General features: G+C 48.8%; 1 protein-coding gene across 7 annotated transcripts in view; it reads left to right on the forward strand.

Annotated features, from left to right (window-relative positions):
- Positions 1-500: 500 nt before the first annotated feature.
- The window catches only part of ADAP2 (ArfGAP with dual PH domains 2), a 35,234-nt gene continuing 14,577 nt past the window's right edge, over positions 501-21,157 (forward strand). The window contains exons 1-6 of one of the 7 annotated variants that reach the window (XM_086686583.1): positions 502-720; positions 1,602-1,732; positions 3,357-3,448; positions 6,897-6,976; positions 7,888-8,000; positions 19,091-19,237. In XM_086686583.1, coding sequence (XP_086542709.1) covers positions 627-720; positions 1,602-1,732; positions 3,357-3,448; positions 6,897-6,976; positions 7,888-8,000; positions 19,091-19,237 — 657 coding nt within the window. In that variant the 5' untranslated portion in view covers positions 502-626. Of the gene's footprint in view, positions 721-1,243; positions 1,400-1,601; positions 1,733-3,356; positions 3,449-6,896; positions 6,977-7,887; positions 8,001-19,090; positions 19,238-21,157 lie in introns of those variants that run through there. The other 6 variants (XM_086686581.1, XM_086686579.1, XM_086686582.1 and 3 more) reach the window with 6 other exon arrangements.

The raw sequence follows: 21,157 nt of genomic DNA on the forward strand, positions 1-21,157 counted from the left end.
GATTAATATAAATACATAAATAACCGATGCAGCGTAGATAGAAAATGCTCAGGGCCAAAGGGATGGACGGATCCTGTAACAGGGTTCTAGCAGGACCAGAAGCTGGAGAGATTGCTCTAGGATGGGTATTGAGGAGGGCTTCCTGGGGAGGTCTCTAAGTAGATGTAAGCGCTACATCAGTAGAAAGCTTTAACGGAAGTTAGATCCTGTCTAATTTTCCACGGAGCCCAGAGACACAGACATGCCCTTATTCCCCTTTTACAGAGGTGGAAACTGAGGCCAGAGAGGTCGACTGGGATGTCCACAGTCCCGCAGCTAGCAAGCGGCCGACGGGTTTTTGCTCTTGGGCCAGCCAGCGTGAGGGTCTCCCAGTCCCGCACTCGGGTCCCTCCCCGCGGGACGGGCTCCAGCTGGGCGCAGAGTGGCGGGAGCTGGGGCCGCCGGCACGCGCCGGGGGCGGGGCCGAAGGGCCGGAGGGGCGGGGCTGGCTGGCTGGAGGCGGCGCTGGCGCGCGGGAGGCGCAGGGGCTGAGTCTCTTTCCACCTGCCCGCGCGAGCGCAGCGCCATGGGCGGCCGCCAGCCGGGGGACCGCCGGGCTGAGCCCCGCTGAGCCCACCGGGCCGGCCATGGGCGACCGCGAGCGCAACAAGAAGCGGCTGCTGGAGCTGCTGCAGGCGGCGGGCACCGGCAACTCTCACTGCGCCGACTGCGGGGCGGCGGGTAAGGGCGCGGCGGCCCGGAGCAGGACCCCTGCCCTCCTCCCCTGCTTCCAGACCCGGTCCCGTCCCGGGCCCCCGCCGGACTCGGGCGTGACCCTTCTGACACCTTCGCACCCAGCCCGCGAATCTCCGACCCGCGCCCCTGGCCGAGCTCTCCACATCCGATGCGGCGCCCACCCGAACCCAGATCCCCTGACCTCCCCACTCTGGACCCCTACACTAGACCCGGACCCAGATGCCCTGACCGTCTCGATCGCCTCCCAGCCAGACACGCCCCCCCCTTCCCCCCCAGACCTCAGTCCCTGACGTCTTCATCCGGACCTGGTCACCTCCCACGCTCTCGGACCCAAACATCCCCCACACCGAGGGGTCCAGGCCCACGGCTCCTGACCTTCCAGTGACCCCTTCCCAGCCCCCGGACGCCCCGGGTCCTCCCACGTTCCTGTCGCGCAGCGCGCGGACCCTGCGGACGTCCAGGGGCCCTGCGGCGCACTTCCCCACCTGCAGCTCCCCAGCTTGGCGTCCCGGGGTCGGCCCCTCCCTCCGCGCTCTCCTCTCGGTTCCCCGGAGTCTTGTCACTTCCACTTCGTGCTCGCCGCAACTTCTCGCCCCGCATCCCTACACTCCTTCCAGGATCATCCTGGTCGCCTCCGTGCCTTGGCGGGTGGGCTGACCAGAAGGTTGCATGCGGGTATCTTAGTTAACAAGGTGGGGGCGGTGGGGGGGGGACCGAGAGAGAAAGGTTTCTCAGCCTGGGCAGCGCTGGGCACCGCCGCATGAATTCTAACCGCCAAGCCCGCCTCTCCCAGCACCCCCAGCCCAGCCCTGGTCTCCGTGCCTAGCTCACCATACAACTCCCCTTCTACCCTCTTTGCCCCGCAGATCCTGACTGGGCCTCCTACAAGCTGGGCATCTTCATCTGTCTGAATTGCTCCGGCGTCCACCGCAACTTCCCAGACATCAGCAGAGTTAAATCCGTGAGACTTGACTTCTGGGATGACAGTACCGTGGAGGTAGCGAGGGGCGCGCGTGGACAGCCTTGGAACCGCAGAACCGGGGTGGAGGCGGTGGGTAGGGCGTCCAGAGCAGGAAACTGAGTTCCAGAGAGGAGCAAGAACTAGCAAGAGAAAACACAGCCTGTTAGAGTGCCTGCCTAGACAGAGGCCCTGAGTTCAAGGCCCTGAGCTTGTTATTTCCCTCAGTTTCCACATCTGTATTGTAAGGATACCACTACCCCTTCCCCCGGTTGCCATAAGGATTAAATGTAGGCTCAATGCCTACAAAATAAATAGTCAAGTAACAGCTGCTGTTATCATTAGCTGAAGTCTTGGACTGGAACAGTATACTGATCATGGTCTGCAGTCCCCCTTCCGGCCCCCATAACCAGGAAGGGCACCATTTTGCTCTCCTGACCTACGCAAATGGATGCAATCTGGATGATAAAACCGTTTTTGGCCAGAAGACCTTCAGAGAACAAGCAGTTCTAAACTGTACTGGTTGGCTGAGGATTTCAAGGACTATTGGAGGAGCAGGCCCATGTTTACAGAGAGCCCACTCTGTGCCGGGCCCTGTGCTAGATGCCTTATTTGTCGGACACATAGTTACTGTAAGCTTACTAGGTGCTGGGTGTTAAGGAAAGAACAATGAATGAGATAAAGTCTCGTCCCACGGGGAGCTTACACCCTTCTAGTGCAGGGGAAAGACAGGAAACCAGTAACCAGCACATAGACCTGAAGGTTGTTTCTTTGTCCTTACAACCCCCCTGTTAAGCTTTCTTCATTTTTGCAGTTGAAATCCCGGAAGCTCACAGGGTTAAATATCGCCCAGGGGTCACTCAGTGAATAAACGGAACAGCTGGAATGTGAAATCTGCTCTGTTGGGGTCCAAAGCCCATGCAAATCCTGGGTCACAGCCCAGCAGCCCCAGGGGAGGGGAGAAGGGTTCACTCTGCTCACAGGATGTGAATTAGCAACCTGATGTCTCTTCCCACATGGGCCCTAACCCCAGATATGCCACCTCTGTTACTGAGTGCTAACTCTTGGCCAGGGCCACTCTTGGCATGTCTGCCTCTGGGTACCTCGGGCGTCATAGGGCCCCAGTGATCACCCTGACTTAAGCACTCAGTGGCGCCAGCTCTGACTTCTTCCATCCCCCAGCTACGTCTATCCGCTGCAGGCTTGCCGGGACTGGTGCTGGTGGTCCTGGCCATCTGTGGAGGGGGTGGGACAAAGTACATGCGCTTTGGAGTTGGACAGGTTTGGGTTCAAATCCTAGCTCTCCACTTTCTAGCTGTGCCACCTTGAGTAAGTCACCTAACCTCTCTGAGCCCCAGTTGCCTCACCTTTAAAATGAGGATGGCGGTATTAAAATTGTTGAGGGGATGGAATGAAGTAATGGGTAAGAACTGTGAAGGTCTCTGCCAGCGTGAAGCGTGGCTGTTAACTGCACCTCAGTGTTCTGGCCTGGGGCTTCCCAGCAGCATGAATGACCAAGCCTGGGGTGCGTCAAACCCCAAGTAGGAGTGTCTCCTGACTGGGTCTAGGAGCCAGTGGGAAGAGTGGCCTTCTGGGTAGACCATGGTTTCATTTCACATTTCTTCATGTTCTAATATTACCCCAACTTGCTGCTGTCTTGCAGTTTATGACCCACAACGGGAACCTCCGTGTGAAGGCCAAGTATGAAGCCAGAGTCCCTGCTTTCTACTATATCCCCCAGGCCAACGACTGTCTGTGAGTGGGTGATTTCTCGGTCTCACCTCCCCCACCCCTGTTCCATTTGTCTGTGGTGGTCTTTTCTTTTTTTAGTGATTTTTTTTTTTAAATTTTTTTTCAACGTTTTTTATTTTTATTTTTGGGACAGAGAGAGACAGAGCATGAACGGGGGAGGGGCAGAGAGAGAGGGAGACACAGAATCGGAAACAGGCTCCAGGCTCCGAGCCATCAGCCCAGAGCCTGACGCGGGGCTCGAACTCACGGACCGTGAGATTGTGACCTGGCTGAAGTCGGACGCTTAACCGACTGCGCCACCCAGGCGCCCCTGTGGTGGTCTTTTCTTAAAAAAATTTTTAATGCCTATATCTGAGAGAGAGAGAAAGCACGGGGGAGGGGCAGAGAGAAAGGGGGACAGAGGGTCCAAAGCAGGCTCCGCTCTGACAGCAGAGAACCTAACGCGGGCCTCGAACTCACAAACCGTGAGATCATGACCTGAGCCGAAGTCGGACGCTTAACTGACTGAGCCACCCAGGCGCCCCTGTGGTGGTCTTTTCTATGGACCTGGTGGATCCAGAAAGACATTTGGTACTGTCATGGAGAACACGTAGACGTGGCCTAGTTCCCTCTCTGTCTTTATTGCGTGGATTGTCACTTCACTGTCTGGGACTCAGTTTCCAAGCTGTGAAATAGGGCATTTTCTCTGTGATTCCTTTGCCTCTGATGTTCTCCTAGCCTACTGGTGGTGGCTAACTTGATAGAGAAGAAAAACGCTGGTATTTTAGTAGAGCAAATGTGTTCCAGCTACTTCCTATGGAGTGTTGTGCCCAAGGCTGTCCCACAGGAACTCAGCATAGCTGCAACGCAGCTGTCTGGCCCCAGGTCCCTAAGTAGTAACCATATAAATAGAGTAGCCACTAATATTCATTGAGCTTTACCTAGGTACCTGTGCTAAATGCTTATGGGCATGAATTTGTTTAATTCAACAACTCTGAGACAACACTGCCTTGATCTCCATGATACAGATGAAGTACCTGAGGCTCATAGAGACAGAACTGGGACTGACTAGCCCATCTGACACCAGGGCCTGCTGTTGGGTACCATGGCACTGGGGAAATTCAATATAAGGGCGGGAAGCTGTGAAGTATCACGAGGTTTCAGGTCCCTACACGTGAGGGGTCAGTGTGACTTCAGCCTCTGCAGGACTGACTGCCTGAGGCTTAGCCTCCCTCCCAGGGACTCAGCCTCACTGCCAGGGTTGCTAGGCAGCGCCCCACGCCCACCCCCAGTATAAATGTGAAGAAGGTACCCTTTGGGCAGATATAGCTCATGGGGGGTATGGCTTGCGGAGAGCAGGCTGTATTTCAGCCACCATTGTCTTCTAGTGTCAGCAGGAAGCTCTTGGCCAGTGCACCAACTGTACAACTGTACTTAGTACCCTGCCATTTCCCAATATTTAAGCAACCCAGGGGCTACTGATGTAGCATGAAGTGGCAGGGGAGGCACAGTATTGCACTCAGAAGATCCCAGTATTGTTTCCTGACTCTACCACTCTGTAGCTGTGAAAAGGTGGACAAGTTACCCAACTTCTCTGAATCATGGCATCATCATCTGTGAAATGTAGATAATGATGCCCATGTCATGGCATGGTGGTAGAGATTAAATGAGATAATTTGTGTAAAATGTCTCACAGGCCACATGACAGGCTAGTTTTAACCCGTTTCTTCGGAATGCTGTCTGGTCCCTGGGCCAGCTGAGGGATGTGCCAGGCTTAACTCAAGAGGGTCTGGCTCACCTTGCCTCACTGCTGCCACTCAGCCCTTTGCTGCAAAGAGAAAGGAACAGGCATTTGATGAACACCTACTATGTGCTCAGCTTTCTGCCAGCACTACAGATACTACTTGCTGTGACTTTAACCACAGCCCTGTACCTTACCCGCTTTTAGCAGAACACTCACGGCTTCTTCCCTGTAATTCTAAAGGTCCTCGAAGTTTTCCACCTCTAGGACCGGGCCTGGGGCCTCAGTCTCCGTTCCCTCTCCCGGCTCTGATCCTGTCACTCAGGATTCCATGGTGGGCTTGGTGACTCTCCTCAACGTGCTGGGTGTGAGGGCTGTCCATTAGGTAGGACTCTTGGTGGTAAGTGACAGAAACCCAGTTTAAACCAGCTTAGGCATGAGGGGATTTTATGGGTTCTGGGAATCAGACTGTAGGAGGGACACAGGTGGAGCTGCCCTCGGGAAGGACAAGCCAGGGGCTCAAACGCTGTCAGGCCTCTCCTACTTTGTCTGGCTCTCATTCCTGCACCTTTTCCTCAGCCAGGCTTTTTTCATAGAGCTGGGAACAAGGCCACTTCCCGGTCCCTGGCCCCAGCTCTCAGCCTGACCCAGAGAGGGCTTCCAATCTATCCCTCTCTTGGTTTTGCTCCACACAGCCCAGGGCAGAGCTCTGATTGGCCAGTTCAGGCCAAGGGCCCAGCTCTAGGTCATTCCCGGTATCTTGGAAGTAAACCTTGGAACATTTCCCTGGAAGAGGCAAAAGGGAACCAAACAGTTGAAATAAGTTTCCTGCAGGGTTCATGGAAGACAATATCTGATTAAGCTAACATTAGACTCCTGCTATGTGCTGATCGTGGTACTAGGCCCTTTTATTTTTTTTTTTTAATTTTTTTTCAACGTTTTTTATTTATTTTTGGGACAGAGAGAGACAGAGCATGAACGGGGGAGGGGCAGAGAGAGAGGGAGACACAGAATCGGAAACAGGCTCCAGGCTCCGAGCCATCAGCCCAGAGCCTGACACGGGGCTCGAACTCACGGACCGCACTAGGCCCTTTTATATACATTTAAACCCCTCCTAGACCCTGAGGGGTAGGTAGGTATAATATTATTGACATATCCCCAAGTTCAGAGAAGTTAAGTAACTTGCTGTTGGTCACACAACGGATAAATCGTAGAGGAGGATGAGGTCCCAGGTGGTTGGACCCCTATGTCACTGCTCTGTCCAGCGTGGCATGCCCAGACTTTGTGGGAAAGCCACACGAAGAGGTTCATGGACCCCCCTGGCGTCAGCTTATGAGCATGCAGTGGGGGGTGGCAGTGTAGATGGTCCAGGGGAGCCGGTTGACCTAGAGGGCTGGACTGGGGTTGGAATAGCCCAGTGGTTTTCATAGAGCCCCTTGGGGGAAATCTTTTTCCTCAGGAGACACTGGAAGTATCTAAAGGCATTTTGGGGTGTCCTAACTAGGGGTGGGGGACTATTGGCATCTAGGGGATAGAGGCCAGAAATGCTGCTAAACCGGCTACAGAACACAGGATGCTGCCCCCTCCCCCACAACAAAGAATTAACCCCAAGTGTAACGGTAACAAGGCTGAGAAGCCCTGGGTAGTCTGAGCAGACAGTTGTTGTGGTGCTCCCACCCTGTGGTAAGAGGATGCACCAGACACAGTTGACTAAGGGCTCTCTCTTTTTAGGGTCTTAAAGGAACAGTGGATTCGAGCTAAGTATGAAAGACAGGAATTCATGGCCGATGGGAAAACCATCTCACCCCCAGGTAAGTTCTTTTGTGGTCTGCATTCTAATGAGTCCTGGAGAATAGAGTGTCTGAGTATCAGGGCCTAATCAGGAGATATCTGCCGGCCTCACTCTGGCCACAGAGGCCAAGGTGTGGGTTCCTCTGCCTCTGAAACAGCAACATGTCAGCTGGTGGGGTTTTATGGTCTGAGTGGTTGAGAAGCATTTTTATCTCAGGTCCCCGCAGGGCCACAAGTGTGTATAGAGTCTTAGTATAAAATTGCAGGAAGACTCACCCTCTGGGCAGAGTAATTAGAAAAAGGCACCCCTGCTCCTGGTGAGGGTAGCCCCTGGTGCGGCACGAGGCTCGGGAAGGCACACGGGAGGGATTTCAGCCTCCCTTTCCACCTTTGTGTGGGGCACGACCTCATCGCTGGCCCTCGACCCCTGGCGGTTGCTGCTCAGCTGCTCTGAGTCCAAGCTGACACCGACCCAGAGTACAAAGTGCACAAAACCACTGTGAGGACCCAGCAGCAGCCGGTGTCAGCGCTCCTAGCCACCAGGAGCACGCGGTATTCTTTGGCCAGCGGGTGCCTGGAGGTCGCTCATTATTTCCGCCCTCTGGAGAGTTTCATTAGGCCGATGTCAACGTGAAGTCGGGCAGGACCATATGGGCGTCTTTCAGAATCATCCCGTTTCTCAGGGCTTAGCCTCCTTAAGGGCTTACTCTGTCTTGTGAAACAGCCAAAGAAGGAAGTTAGTGGGGGGAGCCCAAACAAAATCATAAGACATTGCGAATTTGGCTCCAGAGGGAACCCTGCGTGCTGCAGCTGATAGAGCTAAGTTAGATTTGAGAGGTTTTTAGCACGGGGTGGAGCGTTCGTTCTCCCCTTAAGGAGGTAGAATCTTGAGGATGTAGGTGTTCACTCTTTCTCATCTTTGGCGGCCAAGGTAACCGAGAAGGGTTCTTGTGGAAGCGGGGAAGAGACAATGCACAGTTCCTGAGAAGGAAGTTTGTTCTCCTGGCAAGAGAAGGCCTCCTGAAATACTATACTAAAGAAGAGGTAAGAGGCCAGACCGGCGAGGGCTCCCCTCCCTGAGCCCTGGCTCCCACCCCCCCGGAGGCTGCATTTAAATCAGTGGTGCTGAGCCTTATGGCTAGTCTCAGACACTGAGCGTCCAGCACTACATTCTGCCGCTCTTCCTTGGTGATGCAACTCGTAGAGTCCACAAAAAAACACACCTTCTCTTCGCTTCAAATCGGATTAAGCCTCAGATGATCACTTGAATTTACTTCACCTATTCATGCACGCGAGAATTTATTTAGTGAGCACCTACTATATACTAGGCATAATTGCAAGCACTGGGGAAACAGCAGCGAACTAAACGAAGCTGCTGTTCTCACGGGGCTTTCATTCTAGTGGAAGGAGACAGGTGGTAAACCAAAACGTACATCGATATATGACATGTGAGGTGGTAGGAGGCGCTATGAAGTATAATAAAAGAGGGCGAAGAGTTAGAGAGGATGGCGAGAGCCTGGCTGGCAACACACAGTGGTCGGGGAAGGCCCCTCTGATGACATTTAAGCAGAGAAGCGAACACAAGTGAGCAAGTCATGTGCATATGCGGGGAAAGAGTAGAAGCAAAAGGGGCACGATGTGCAGAAGCCCTGAATACGGCCGTGGCCATGGCTGGCACACACACCGCGTGCCAGTTAGAAAATGGCTCCTCTGAGACGGCGCAGCCCCGGGGCCCCAGTGTAGACAACCAGGAGCCTAGACTGCAGTTCTCCCTTGCACCTTAAGCCGGGGACTTTTTGTTTAGTGTATAGACTACTCGACCATAAGCCACAGCCCTGGCCTGAGTTGGGTGTGTGGTTGGTGGATTCGTAGGGCATCAAGGAAACCAAAGTGGAATGTGCAGAGGGAGCAAAGAAAAGGAGGGAAAGAGGTGAACCCATGCAGGTGAGGACCTTGTAGGGCCTAGTAAGACTCAAGATTGTTTTCTGTTTTTGTTTTTTTTATTGAAACAGCTTTATCAAGACATAAATTCACTGGGCGCCTGGGTGGCTCAGTCGGTTAAGCGCCCAACTTCAGCTCAGGTCATGGTCTCACGGCTCCTGAATTCGAGCCCCACGTCGGGCTCTGCGCTGTGTCAGCATGGAGCCTGCTTGGGATCTTCTGTCCTCCTCTCTCTCTCTCTGCCCCTCTCCTGCTTCTACACTCCCTCTCTCTTTCTCTCTCTTTCAAAAGCAAATAAAGAATTTAAAAAATATATGTAGATTCACATACTATGCAGTTTGCCCATTTAAAGCTTACAATTAATGGCTTTTAGTATATTCAGAGAGTTGTGCAACTGTCACCACAATCAATTCTAGAACATTTTCATAACCCCCAAAAGAAATCCCAAACCCGTTGGCTGTAATCCTCTATCCACTCGACCCCCAGCCCCAGGTGACCACTGCTCTACTTCCTGTCTCTCTAGATTTGCCTGTTTCGGATCCTTCATACACGTGGAATCTGTGGTCTTTTGTAACAGACCTCTTTCATTTAGCGTATGTTTTTCTTTAAGTTTATTTATTTTGAGAGAGAAAGAGAGAGAGAGAGAGCAGGGGAGGGGGCAGAGAGATGCAGAAGGAATCCCAAGCAGGCTCCTCACCTTCAATGCAGAGCCCTACGCGGGGCTCAAACCCACCAACTGTGAGATCATGACCTGAGCCAAAGTCAAGAGTTGGAGCCTTCACCGACTGAGCCACCTAGGCGCCATTTAGCATATAGTTTTAAGGTTCATTCATGTTGTAGCATGAATTAGTACTTTGTTTCTTTTCATTGCCAAGTGCTGGCCCACTGCATGGATATTTATTTCATCTGTTCACTTAGTTGATGGACATTTGCGTTTTCACTTTTTGGGCAAGTGTGAATAGTGCTGCTAATAAACATAGGTATACAAGTTTTCATGTAGACATCTGTTTCCATTTTTCCTGGGTCTATACCTAGAAATGGAACATACCTGGGTCATATGGTAACTCTGTACTTAATATTTGAAGGAACTGCCACACTGCTTTCCAAAGTCGCTGCACCATCATATGTTGTGAAGGTTCCAGCAATGTGTGAAGGTTCCAGTTGCTCCGCTGTTATCTCATTTTCTGCTGTAGCCACCTTGGTGGGTCTGAGACAGTATCTGATTGTGATTTTGATTTACGTTTCCTTGGTGGCTAATGATGTTGGGTGTCTTTTCATGGGCTTATTGGCCATGTGTACATCATCTTTGTAGAAATGTCCGTTCACTGCCTTTTCCTATAGTTTAATTATCTTATGTGGCTTTTTGTTATTGAGTTTTTATAGTTCCTTATTCTAGATAGAGGTCTATATTGGATAGATGATTTACAAAAAAAGTTAGGCTTTTTGGATTCTACTCTGAGATGAGAAGCCACAGGAAGGTTTTGAGCAGAGAAGTGATATAATTTGATTTAGACTTTTTACCTTTTGGGAATGAAAGTCTTGTGATGGGTGAACATTTTGTGGGGACAGTTTCTTCTTTTTCATTTCATTTATTCATTTTATTTTTTAAATATTTATTTATGTATTATTTTATTTTTTTTAAAATTTACATCCAAGTTAGCATATAGTGCAACAATGATTTCAGGAGTAGATTCCTTAATGCCTCTTACCCATTTAGCCCATCCCCCCTCCCAAAAATGTTTATTTTTGAGACAGAGAGAGAGAGAAAAAACACTAGTGGGGGAGGGGCAGAGAGAGAGGGAGACACAGACTCTGAAACAGGCTTGAGGCTCTGAGCTGTCAGCACAGAGCCTGATGCGGGGCTCATATCTGGGACAGTGAGATCATGACCTAGGCTGAAGAAGGACGCTTAACTGACTGAACCACCCAGGCCCCTCCATACCCCCCACCCCTGCCAAAATTTTATTTTTAAGTAATCTCTACACTCAATGAGGGGCTCAAACCCACAACTCCAAGATCAAGAGTCACATGCTCTTACCGAGTGAGCCAGCCAGGCGCCCAGACTTAAACTTTTTTTTTTTTTTGGTTCTTTTTTTTTTTCCAACATATGAAATTTATTGTCAAATTGGTTTTCATACAACACCCAGTGCTCATCCCAAAAGGTGCCCTCAATACCCATCACCCACCCCCCATCAACCCTCAGTTAGTTCTCAGTTTTTAAGAGTCTCTTATGCTTTGGCTCTCTCCCACTCTAACCTCTTTTTTTTTTTTCTTCCCCTCCCCCATGGGTTTCTGTTAAGTTTCTCAGGATCCACATAAGAGTGAAAACATATGGTATCTGTCTTTCTCTGTATGGCTTATTTCACTCAGCATCACACTCTCCAGTTCCATCCACGTTGCTACAAAGGGCCATATTTCATTCTTTCTCATTGCCACGTAGTATTCCATTGTGTATATAAACCACAATTTCTCTATCCATTCATCAGTTGATGGACATATAGGCTCTTTCCATCATTTGGCTATTGTTGAGAGTGCTGCTATAAACATTGGGGTACAAGCGCCCCTATGCATCAGTACTCCTGTATCCCTTGGGTAAATTCCTAGCAGTGCTACTGCTGGGTCATAGGGTAGGTCTATTTTTCAGACTTAAACTTTTTAAAGGAGCACTCTGGCTACTGTTGGGTTCAGGGTGGGGCAGGGAGGGGGCAAGAGTAGAAGGAGAGAAAGCAGTTAGGAAGCTATTGCAATAATCAAGCGAGGAATCAGGGCGCCTGGCTCAGTTGGTAGGGTCAACTCAGGGTCGTGAGTTCGAGCCCCACATTAGGCACAGAGTTTACTTAAAGAAAATAAAAATAAATAAATTAAAAAAAAATCAGATGAGGAAGAATGGTGGATTAGACCAGGGCCGATGGTGAAGGAGGTGGTCAGAGGTGGTCTGATTTTGGAAGTAGAACCAACAGGATTTATGGATTGATTGGCTGTGAGGTGTGAAAGTAAGGAGAATCCAGGGTAGTTCCCAGCTTTTTGCCCTACAGAACTAGAAGGACAGAGTTTCCCTTTGCTGAGATGGCAAAGACTTGGCTCCCTGAAGGGATGATCAGGAGGCTTTTTTGGTTTGAGATGCTTATTAGTCATCTAGGGGGAAACATTGAGAAGGAAGTTGGATATGTGAGTCTGGAAGTTTGGGAAGAGTCTGGAGCTGGAGTCCTCAGCACTGAGACTGTGTTGTTGTTGTTGTTGTTGTTGTTTTTAATGTTTATTTGTTTATTTTTGAGTGAGAAAGGGAAAGAGAAGCAGAGAGAGAGGGAGAGAGAATCCTAAACAGGCTTCACACTGTCAGCACAGAGCTGGATGAAGGGCTTGAACTCACTGGGAGATCATGACGCGAGCTGAAACCAAGAGTCAGACACTTAACCGACTGAGCCACCCTGGCGCCCCAGCACTGAGACTGGTTTAACAATGGGACTGGCTGGGATCACCTGGGTAGGGAGTGCGGGTAGATGAGAAAAGAAGCCCAAGGACTGAAGTTTTTTGGTTTTGTTTTGGTTTCCTATCCAAAAAAAAAAAAAAAAAAATGTGTTTGCTGGGATAGTTTCCCACTCATCTTAATTCAGGGGGCTTTAGTGCTGCTTCTGTTGGGGGAGCATCCTCCTGTAAGTCTTGCTTGTCGTCCTGTAGGTGGGCAGTGGGGCAGCCAACCCACACCACCGTTTGTCCACGGCTAAAGACGGTGGTGATTTTGTAGCATCCTGGGCACGGCACGTCCATGAAGTGGGAGCTGGGGCTCTGCACCAGGGGGCTTCTTCTTGCGCTCCCTCTTCTCTTCCGGGGATGGGTGGAGGAGGTTCTTTGCAAGAAGCATGTTCTTGGGGGGTGGGGGGGTTGTCACCACTGGGAAGGAGCGGAGCAGAAATCCTACAACCGAGTAGTTTAGTACTTGTTGCTGAATGACAGACCACCAAAAACTCAGTGTCTTAAAACATCAGGTTATTATTTCTCTCAGTCCTGTGGGTCGGGAATTGGGGAGGCCTTGGCTGCTGCGGTGTGCTCCATGTGTGCATCCGCCGGCTCACTCACCCTGCTGCACTGCCGAGTGAGAAGGCCCAGGAAGCCTTCGCTCATGTGTCTGGTGCATGGCTGCAGGTAGCCTCTGTCTCTCCATGTGCTGGTTCCGCGTTCAGGAGGCTGGCTTGAGCTTCCTTGCAACATGGCAGCTGGTCTCCCCCAAGCACAGGTGGGTGCTGCTTGGCCTCTTAAACGCTAGGTCAGGAACTACCTTATGTCAATCAAAGCACCTTGAGCAGCCAGCACTGATGCAAGGGAAGGGGATATAGACTCCCCCTCTTTATGGGTGTAATGGCGCGTGCGTACTGGGAGGGAAAGAATTGGTAAGGACCATCTTTGGAGATTATTTACCACACCGAGCCCTGAGACACTCCAATATTTAGAGGGCAGAAGGAAGAGACATTTCCAGCAGAGAATGTGAAGGAGTGGCCAACAAGGGCAGAAAAGGACAAGCTCTGAGCACTTTAGCCATGACCTGACTCCATTTCCTGTATGTAGGCCTTTTTATTTAAAAAAAAAAAAAAAAATTGTCCCTGTTGCTCTTCTAGATGGACCAGAGCAATGCCAGCAGGTCTCCAGTGTGACTGCAGCCTGGGGCCAAGTGAAACATGGTGGGGCGGGTGAAGAGTATTAACCCTCCAAGTGAGAGTCCGGGATTTCTTCTCAGTCTTCAATGTAAAGCACTGAAAAAAGTTGTAGGTGCAAAAGGCAGCAGGAGGAGAGGCAGCTGCAGAGTTAGGAGCAGCTGCTGTGATTTGGCCTCGAGGAGGGACTCATCCTTGGCTAGCAAAAGACGGTCTGTTTCCCAGTCCTCAGCCAGTTCAGTCTAAAACAGTCTAAAAACAGAATGAGTTGCTTTCGTTCTTTATTTCTTTCCCCAAAGGGAAATTGTTTAAGGTTTGTTTGTTTGTTTGTTTGTTTATTATGCGAGCAAGGGAGGGGCAGAGAGAGAGAGAGAGAGAGAGAGAGAGAGAGAGAGAGAGAGAGAGAATCCCAAGCAGGCTCCACGCTCAGAGCAGAGCCCGATGTGGGACTTGATCTCATGACTGTGAGATCACGACCTGAGCCAATATCAAGAGTGGGAAGTTTAACCGAGTGAACTACCTAGGCACTCCCAGAGGGAAAGTTTTTAAATTGTAGAGGTAATTCATTTTTATGTAAAAATTTTGGGTAATACAAAAGAATAAATATAAAGAAAGTGAAACTCAACATAATAAAATAGTAATACCCAGGACACATTAAAAAAAAAAAAACTGTACAAAGTTGGGCTGGGGTGCCCGGGTGGCTCAGTTGGATGAGCGTCATGATCTCGCGGTTTGTGGGTTTGAGCCCCGTGTTTGTGGGGTTGAGCTGTGCTGACAGCTCAGAGCCTGGAGCCTGCTTCAGATTCTGTGGCTCCCTCTCTCTCTGCCCCTCCTCCACTCATTCTCTTTCTTTCTCAAAAATAAACGTTAAAAAATAATAACAATAAAAAACCTACAAAGCAAAAAGAAAAGGAGAACCCATTGGAAAAATAGGTAAAGAAAATAGACTGGCAGTTCACAGAAAAGGAAGCCAAAATGATCATCAATATAAGAGATGCTCAATCTCTCTGGCAGTCAGGGAAATGCAAGTTAAAGCCATAATAAGATACACTACACACTCACCAGAATGGCTGGCTTTAAAAGGGCTGACCACCCCATGCCCTGGAAAGGATGTGGAGAAACCAGAACTCCCATACACTCCTGGTGGGACTGTGAAATGATACAACCACTTGGGAAAACCATTTGGCAGTTTTTTTGTGGGGTTTTTTTTTTTTGGTAAGGTTTATTTATTTTTGAGAGAGACAGACAGAGCACAAGTGGGGGAGGGACAGAGAGAGAAGGAGACACAGAATCCGAAGCAGGCTCCAGGCTCTGAGCTGTCAGCACAGAGCCCGACGCGGGGCTCGAACCCACAAACCACAAGATCATGACCTGAGCCGAAGTCGGATGTTTAACCGACTGAGCCACCCAGGTGCCCCCATTTGGCAATTTTTAATGAAGGTAGATACACACATAAGCATATAACCCACCCATTCCACTCCTAGGTATTCAATGAAGAGGAACAAAAACACACGTCCATAAAAAATATTTGTACGCAAATATTCATAGATGCTTTATGCATTAAAAAAATCACCAAAACGTGGAACGAACCCAAATGTCCATCCACAGCTGAATGAACAAATTATAATATATCCATAGACTCAATATCACTGGGCAATAAGAAGAGGCAAACTGTGGACAAATGCAACAATGTAGATGAGTCTAAGATAAATTATTCTGAGCAAAAGAAACCTTATGCAAGGGTGCGCACTATATAATGTCATTATAAGAAGTTGTGGAACAGGTGAAACCACTTTGTGTCGATAGAAAGAGGTATGTGATGGGGCGCCTGGGTGGCGCAGTCGGTTAAGCGGCCGACTTCAGCCAGGTCACGATCTCACGGTCCGTGAGTTCGAGCCCCGCGTCAGGCTCTGGGCTGATGGCTCGGAGCCTGGAGCCTGTTTCCGATGCTGTGTCTCCCTCTCTCTCTGCCCCTCCCCCGTTCATGCTCTGTTTCTCTCTGTCCCAAAAATAAATAAAAAACGTTGAAAAAAAAATTTTTAAAAAGAAAGGGGTATGTGATTGCCTGGGGTTGAGGTAGGGTGGGAATTGACTGCCGAGGGAGATGCGGGAAGTCTTAGGGTGATAATGATGTTCTATATTTGACTGTGGTGGTGTTAATGTGGGTATATCCATTTGTCAAAAATCAAGCTGTATTCTTAAAATGAGTGCCATTTATTATTTATAAATTCTACCCCAGTGTAGTTGATTAAATGAAAATTAGCAATGATATCCAATTTCATATCCATCATATTGGCAAAAAATTTAAATCTGCCAGTCAAGGGGCGCCTGGGTGGCGCAGTCGGTTAAGCGTCCGACTTCAGCCAGGTCACGATCTCGCGGTCCGTGAGTTTGAGCCCCGCGTCAGGCTCTGGGCTGATGGCTCGGAGCCTGGAGCCTGTTTCCGATTCTTGTGTCTCCCTCTCTCTCTGCCCCTCCCCCCCCCCCCCCCCCCGTTCATGCTCTGTCTCTCTCTGTCCCAAAAATAAATAAAAAATGTTGAAAAAAAAAATTAAATCTGCCAGTCAAGTGTTGGTGGGGATATAGGGAAAGGAGCACTCCTCTGTTATTGAGTGTGTTATTCATTTCTATTATTCCGGATTCTATATTGAAGTAAATATTGGTACAACCACTGTGGAGAGCCGGTGAGCAGGATAATTTGACAGTTTCCAGTAGGTCAAAGATGTATGCACTTGTGATCTACAGTTCCATTCCTAAATATATACTGCGACCTAGAGAAACTCTCACATATGTGTGCCAGGGACACAAGCTGACTGCAACATCACTAATGATTGCAAAAAATCAGAAATAATATCTGTGAACAGGAAAATAGACTGGTAACTTTTGGTGTGGTCATTCACAAGAGCAAACTAGGTGGGGATATCTCAACATGAATAGAACTCAAAAATATAATTTTGAGCGACTAAAGCAAGACCTAGAATGATACATATAGTATGATACCATTTATGTACCTTAAAACCACAGAAAACAATACTATGTAATGTTCACAGATATGTAGATGTGTGTAAAAGTATAAAAAGCATAGCTAGTGGCGCCTGGGTGACTCAGTCAGTTGAGTCTGACTTCAGCCCAGGTCATCATGATCTCACAGCATAAGTTCAAGCCCTGCATCCGGCTTTGTGCTGGCAGCTCAGAGCCTGGAGCCTGCTTTGGATTCTGTGTCTCCGTCTCTCTCTGCCCCTCCCCCACTTGCTCTCTCTCTCTCTCTCTCTCTCTCTCTCCCTCCCTCAAAAATAAATAAACATTAAAAAATTACAAAATAAATAAAAATAAAAAGTGAGCTAGAAGAATAAACATCAGACTCATGACAGTGATTGCCTGGGGGGAATACAGGAGAATGGGATAGAGTGAATAGTGGTGAAAGGGATTTTTGCCTTTATTCATAATATCATATTTCTTTTAGAAAAAGGAAGAATATTCACAAAATTAGATACTCTTTTTTGTGTTTTTAGTATTTCTAATAGTAAATATTCAAAAAAAAAAAAAATCTTCCAGGGGCGCCTGGGTGGCTCAGTTGGTTAAGTGTCTGACTCTTGGTTTTGGCTCAGGTCATGGTCTCATGGCTTTGTTAGTTTGAGCCCCACATTAGGCTCTGTGCTAGCCACTGCACAGCCTGCTTGGGATTCTCTCTCTCACCCTCTCTCTCTGCCCCTTCCCGACTTGCTACTGTCTCTGTCTCTCTCAAAATAAATAAATAAGCTTAAAAAAAAAAAAAAGGAAAGTCTTCCAATAGTCTTTCAAGAAAACCATTGTTGAGAGTGTTGGTGTAAACATTTCTGTATTTTTATGCATGTTCAAGTTGATATATATATATATATATATATATATATATATATATATGGAATGTATATATACTTTTGTGTGTATGTGTGTATAATTTCTTTTATTAGTAGGTTCCTACTATACATCCTGTTTTCTGGGACTTGGTGTTTCTCACCCATGGATATCATGGATGTTTCTTCATATAAGTAATATTGATCTAAATTATCCTATAAAAATTCGGTGGTGTTTCACTGTATGAATGTACCATGATTTATTTATTTAACCCATTATCCCTCATGTATATTTAAATTCTTTTGACATTTATTTATTTTTGAGAGGCAGAGAGAGACAGAGCATGAGCAGGGGAGGGGGAGAGAGAGGGGGAGACAGAATCAGAAGCAGCCTCCAGGCTCTGAGCCATCAGCACAGAGCCCGATGCGGGGCTCGAACCCACAGACTGGGAGATCATGACCTGAGCCAAAGTCGGACGCTTAACCGACAGAGCCACCCAGGCGCCCCATCCCTCATATATATTTAAATAATAGGTTTTCTTCTTCTTCTTCTTCTTCTTCTTCTTCTTCTTCTTCTTCTTCTTCTTCTTCTTCTACTTCCTCTTCTTCTTCTTCTTCTTCTTCTTCTTCTTCTTCTTCTTCTTCTTCTTCTTCTTCTACTACTGCCACCACCGTTATTACTATTCTAAAAAACACAGCAACAAACATCTTTGGAGGCACATGTTTGCATTGTGATGCAATTACTACCTTGGGATAGATTCTTAGATGTGAAACTGTGACTCAAGGCAAAATACTGAACATTTTAATAAATATGACCAAATTTCCCTCTAGAGAAGATTATCCAACAGAACATTGTTCAGTGATGGAAATGTCCTATGTCTGCCCCATCCAATACCCTAGTCGCTAGCCACACGTGGCTACTTGAGCACTTGAAATGGCTAGGCATAAGGAACTGAAGTTTTATTTTTATTTAATCTTAATTTAAATAGTCACATGTGGTTAATGGCTGGCACAGGTCTAGAGGGTTTGTATCATTTTCTTTTTTCTTTTGTTAAATGTTTGTTTGTTTTCACGCACGAGAGAGACAGATTGCAAGCAGGGGAGGGGCAGAGAGAAAGGGAGACATAGAATCTGAAGCAGGCTCCAGGCTCCACACTGTCAGCACAGAGTCTGACGTGGGACTTGAAGTCATGAACTGCCAGATCATGAGCTGAGCCGAAGTCGGGTGCTTAACCGACTGAGCCACCCTAGGCGCCCCTGTGTCATTTTCCTCTCTCATCAGTTACGAACGAAAGTACTCTTTTCCTTTCCTTGCTTAGTATCAGTTAGTGCTTAAACTGTGTTCCAGACCCATGCCAACAGAGTGGAGCATGGGAGGGAGTGCCCCAAGGCCCCCACACCTGCCTTCATCTGTATATCTGTTTTATTGGTTTGGCTTCCATAGAGGAACTGCTTCAGAAAAAAATCTGTGGCTAAAAAGTTTGACAAGTCCTAAGTTCAGGTCTGTCTAAGCCCCTTTCCAGCTCGGCGAAGCCAATCTGATTGAGTAGGAATGGTGGGATGACCTAATTGCAGGGAGCAATAGAACCTCTGTGCATCTTGATATTAGAGCAAGAACATTTTAAAGCCCTGAAAAGTTACAGATTGGTTATCTGTTGGCATTAAGGCCTTGGTGAAGGTGGTGAGATGTCACCTGCTTCCTCTCTTTCAGGGTAAAGGCCCCAAAGCTGTCATCAGCATCAGAGACTTGAATGCCACCTTTGAAACAGAGAAGATAGGGAACCCCCACGGGCTGCAGATCACCTACAGGAGAGAGGGCCACATCAGGAACCTGTTCGTGTACCACGAAAGTGGGAAGGTGAGCCGAGCCATGTGGCTACCCCAGCCTCCCGCCTGCACCCCAGGACTCTGCAGGCCCACCCCGCAGCTCCCTTGTTCAGCTGCTCTTGAGATTTGCTGCCCCAGTTTGCCATCGTCTGTTGTCACCTTCCGGTCTGAGATGGCTGTGTGAGGAAGGCAGAGCGAGATTAGGGAGAGACACCCGGCAGGTACTGTGGGTGTGTCTGGACAGTACACAGCCACTCAGGGGAGTCCAGTTGGTAGGAGGGACTATGCCCAGGGACGGCCAATCCAGATAAGGCAGGGAGTCTGAACACAGCAGGAGTGGATGGAAGACCGGGTGGCAGTGAATGCAGAGGCCTTGCTTCTCAGCAGGTGGTCCTGTGGTCCTGTACTAACAGCATTAGCATCACCTGGGAGCTTGTTAGACCGGAGTCTCAGTCCCACCTGAACCTACTAAATTAGATATTGCATTTTAACAGGCTCTCTAGGTGATCCTTAAGCACATTAAAGTTTAAGAAAGCAGGGGCGCCTGGACGGCTCAGTCAGTTAAGCGGCTGAGCCTTGACTTCAGCTCAGGTCATGATCTCACAGTTCGTGGGATCCACCCCTGCCCTGGGATTCTCTCTCTCTCTCTCTCTCAAGATAAATCAACATTTTTAAAAAATCGGCTTCTGTCAGAGAAGACCAAGCCAATAGTACAGGTCCAAGAGGATAAGCCGGGTCACAATGAGCAGAGTCATGTGACTTGGGAGTCATGTGCTAAGTGGAGGTGGGGGTAAAGGTGAGGTCTGACATTTTGTGAGTACCTGTTAATTCTGTGCCAGGCACTGTTCTTGGCTATCACTATACATCATTTATGTCTTCATTTTTTTTTCTTAAGTAGCCTCCACACCCAACGTGAAGCTTGAATTCACGACCCCGAGATCAAGAGTCACATGCTGTACTGCCTGAGCCAGGCAGGCACCCCACAATACAGCATTTTTTTCTTTCTTTTTTAAAATTTTTTTAATGTTTATTTGTTTTTGAGAGAGGGAGAGAGAGAGAGAGAGAGAGAGAGAGAGAGAGAGCGAGCATGAGTGGGGGAGGGGCAGAGAGCCAGGGAGACACAGAATCTGAAGCAGACTCCAGGCTCTCTGAGCTGTCAGCACAGAGCCAGACGCGGGGCTCGAACTCACAAACCCTGAGATCATGACCTAAGCTGAAGTCGGATGCTCAACCGACTGAGCCACCCAGGCACCCCATGCAATACATCATTTCTTAATCCTCAAAACCATCCTGGACATGTTTTAACCCTATGTCCCTGAGGCATGGGCACATTAACCCAGACTATGGTTCTTGGGTCCCGCAGTCCATTTTGCCACTCTACGTGGCCCTGCTGGAAGGAGAGTCCTTGGCAGCAGGAGCCAGAAACCTGACCCAGGGGCTAGATCTTCCCAAGCGGCACTAGCACTGGGACGCTGTCTTCACGCTTTGGGCAGAGTTCCCAGTGGCGCAGTCTGAGGAACAGGGGTTCGGAATCAGAAACTGGAGCCCTGGGTCCTCCGCTCTGGGCTGTGTTACTGGGGCACATCCCTTCCCCTCCTCCATCTGCGTTTATAGATCAGAGCACCCACCTCCCAGAGGGGTTTTGAGGGTTGAGTGACCATGAACCATGAATGTGAAAGCATTTCAGTACGGTGAAATGCATTTCAAACATTAACCGCTGCTAATGATTTATTGGCACATGATGGTAACAGTTGTAAAAGGTTAAGAATCTTACGGGCAATTTCACATCTCTGTCACTTATTCATTCATGAATTCACTCTTTTCTTGAATGCTTATTGGGTCTTTGCAGTATACAAAGCACTGCTGTAGGTTTAGAGAGTGTGGTGGTGAACAGGGCAGAGCCGTGGGCAGGCCTCAAAGATCTCGGTCTGGGGAGGGAGTCAGATGAGGA

This window comes from Puma concolor, chromosome E1, assembly GCF_028749965.1.
Source record: "Puma concolor isolate L17-30 chromosome E1, mPumCon1.1.hap2, whole genome shotgun sequence".
Classification (NCBI taxonomy): Eukaryota; Metazoa; Chordata; class Mammalia; order Carnivora; family Felidae; genus Puma; species Puma concolor.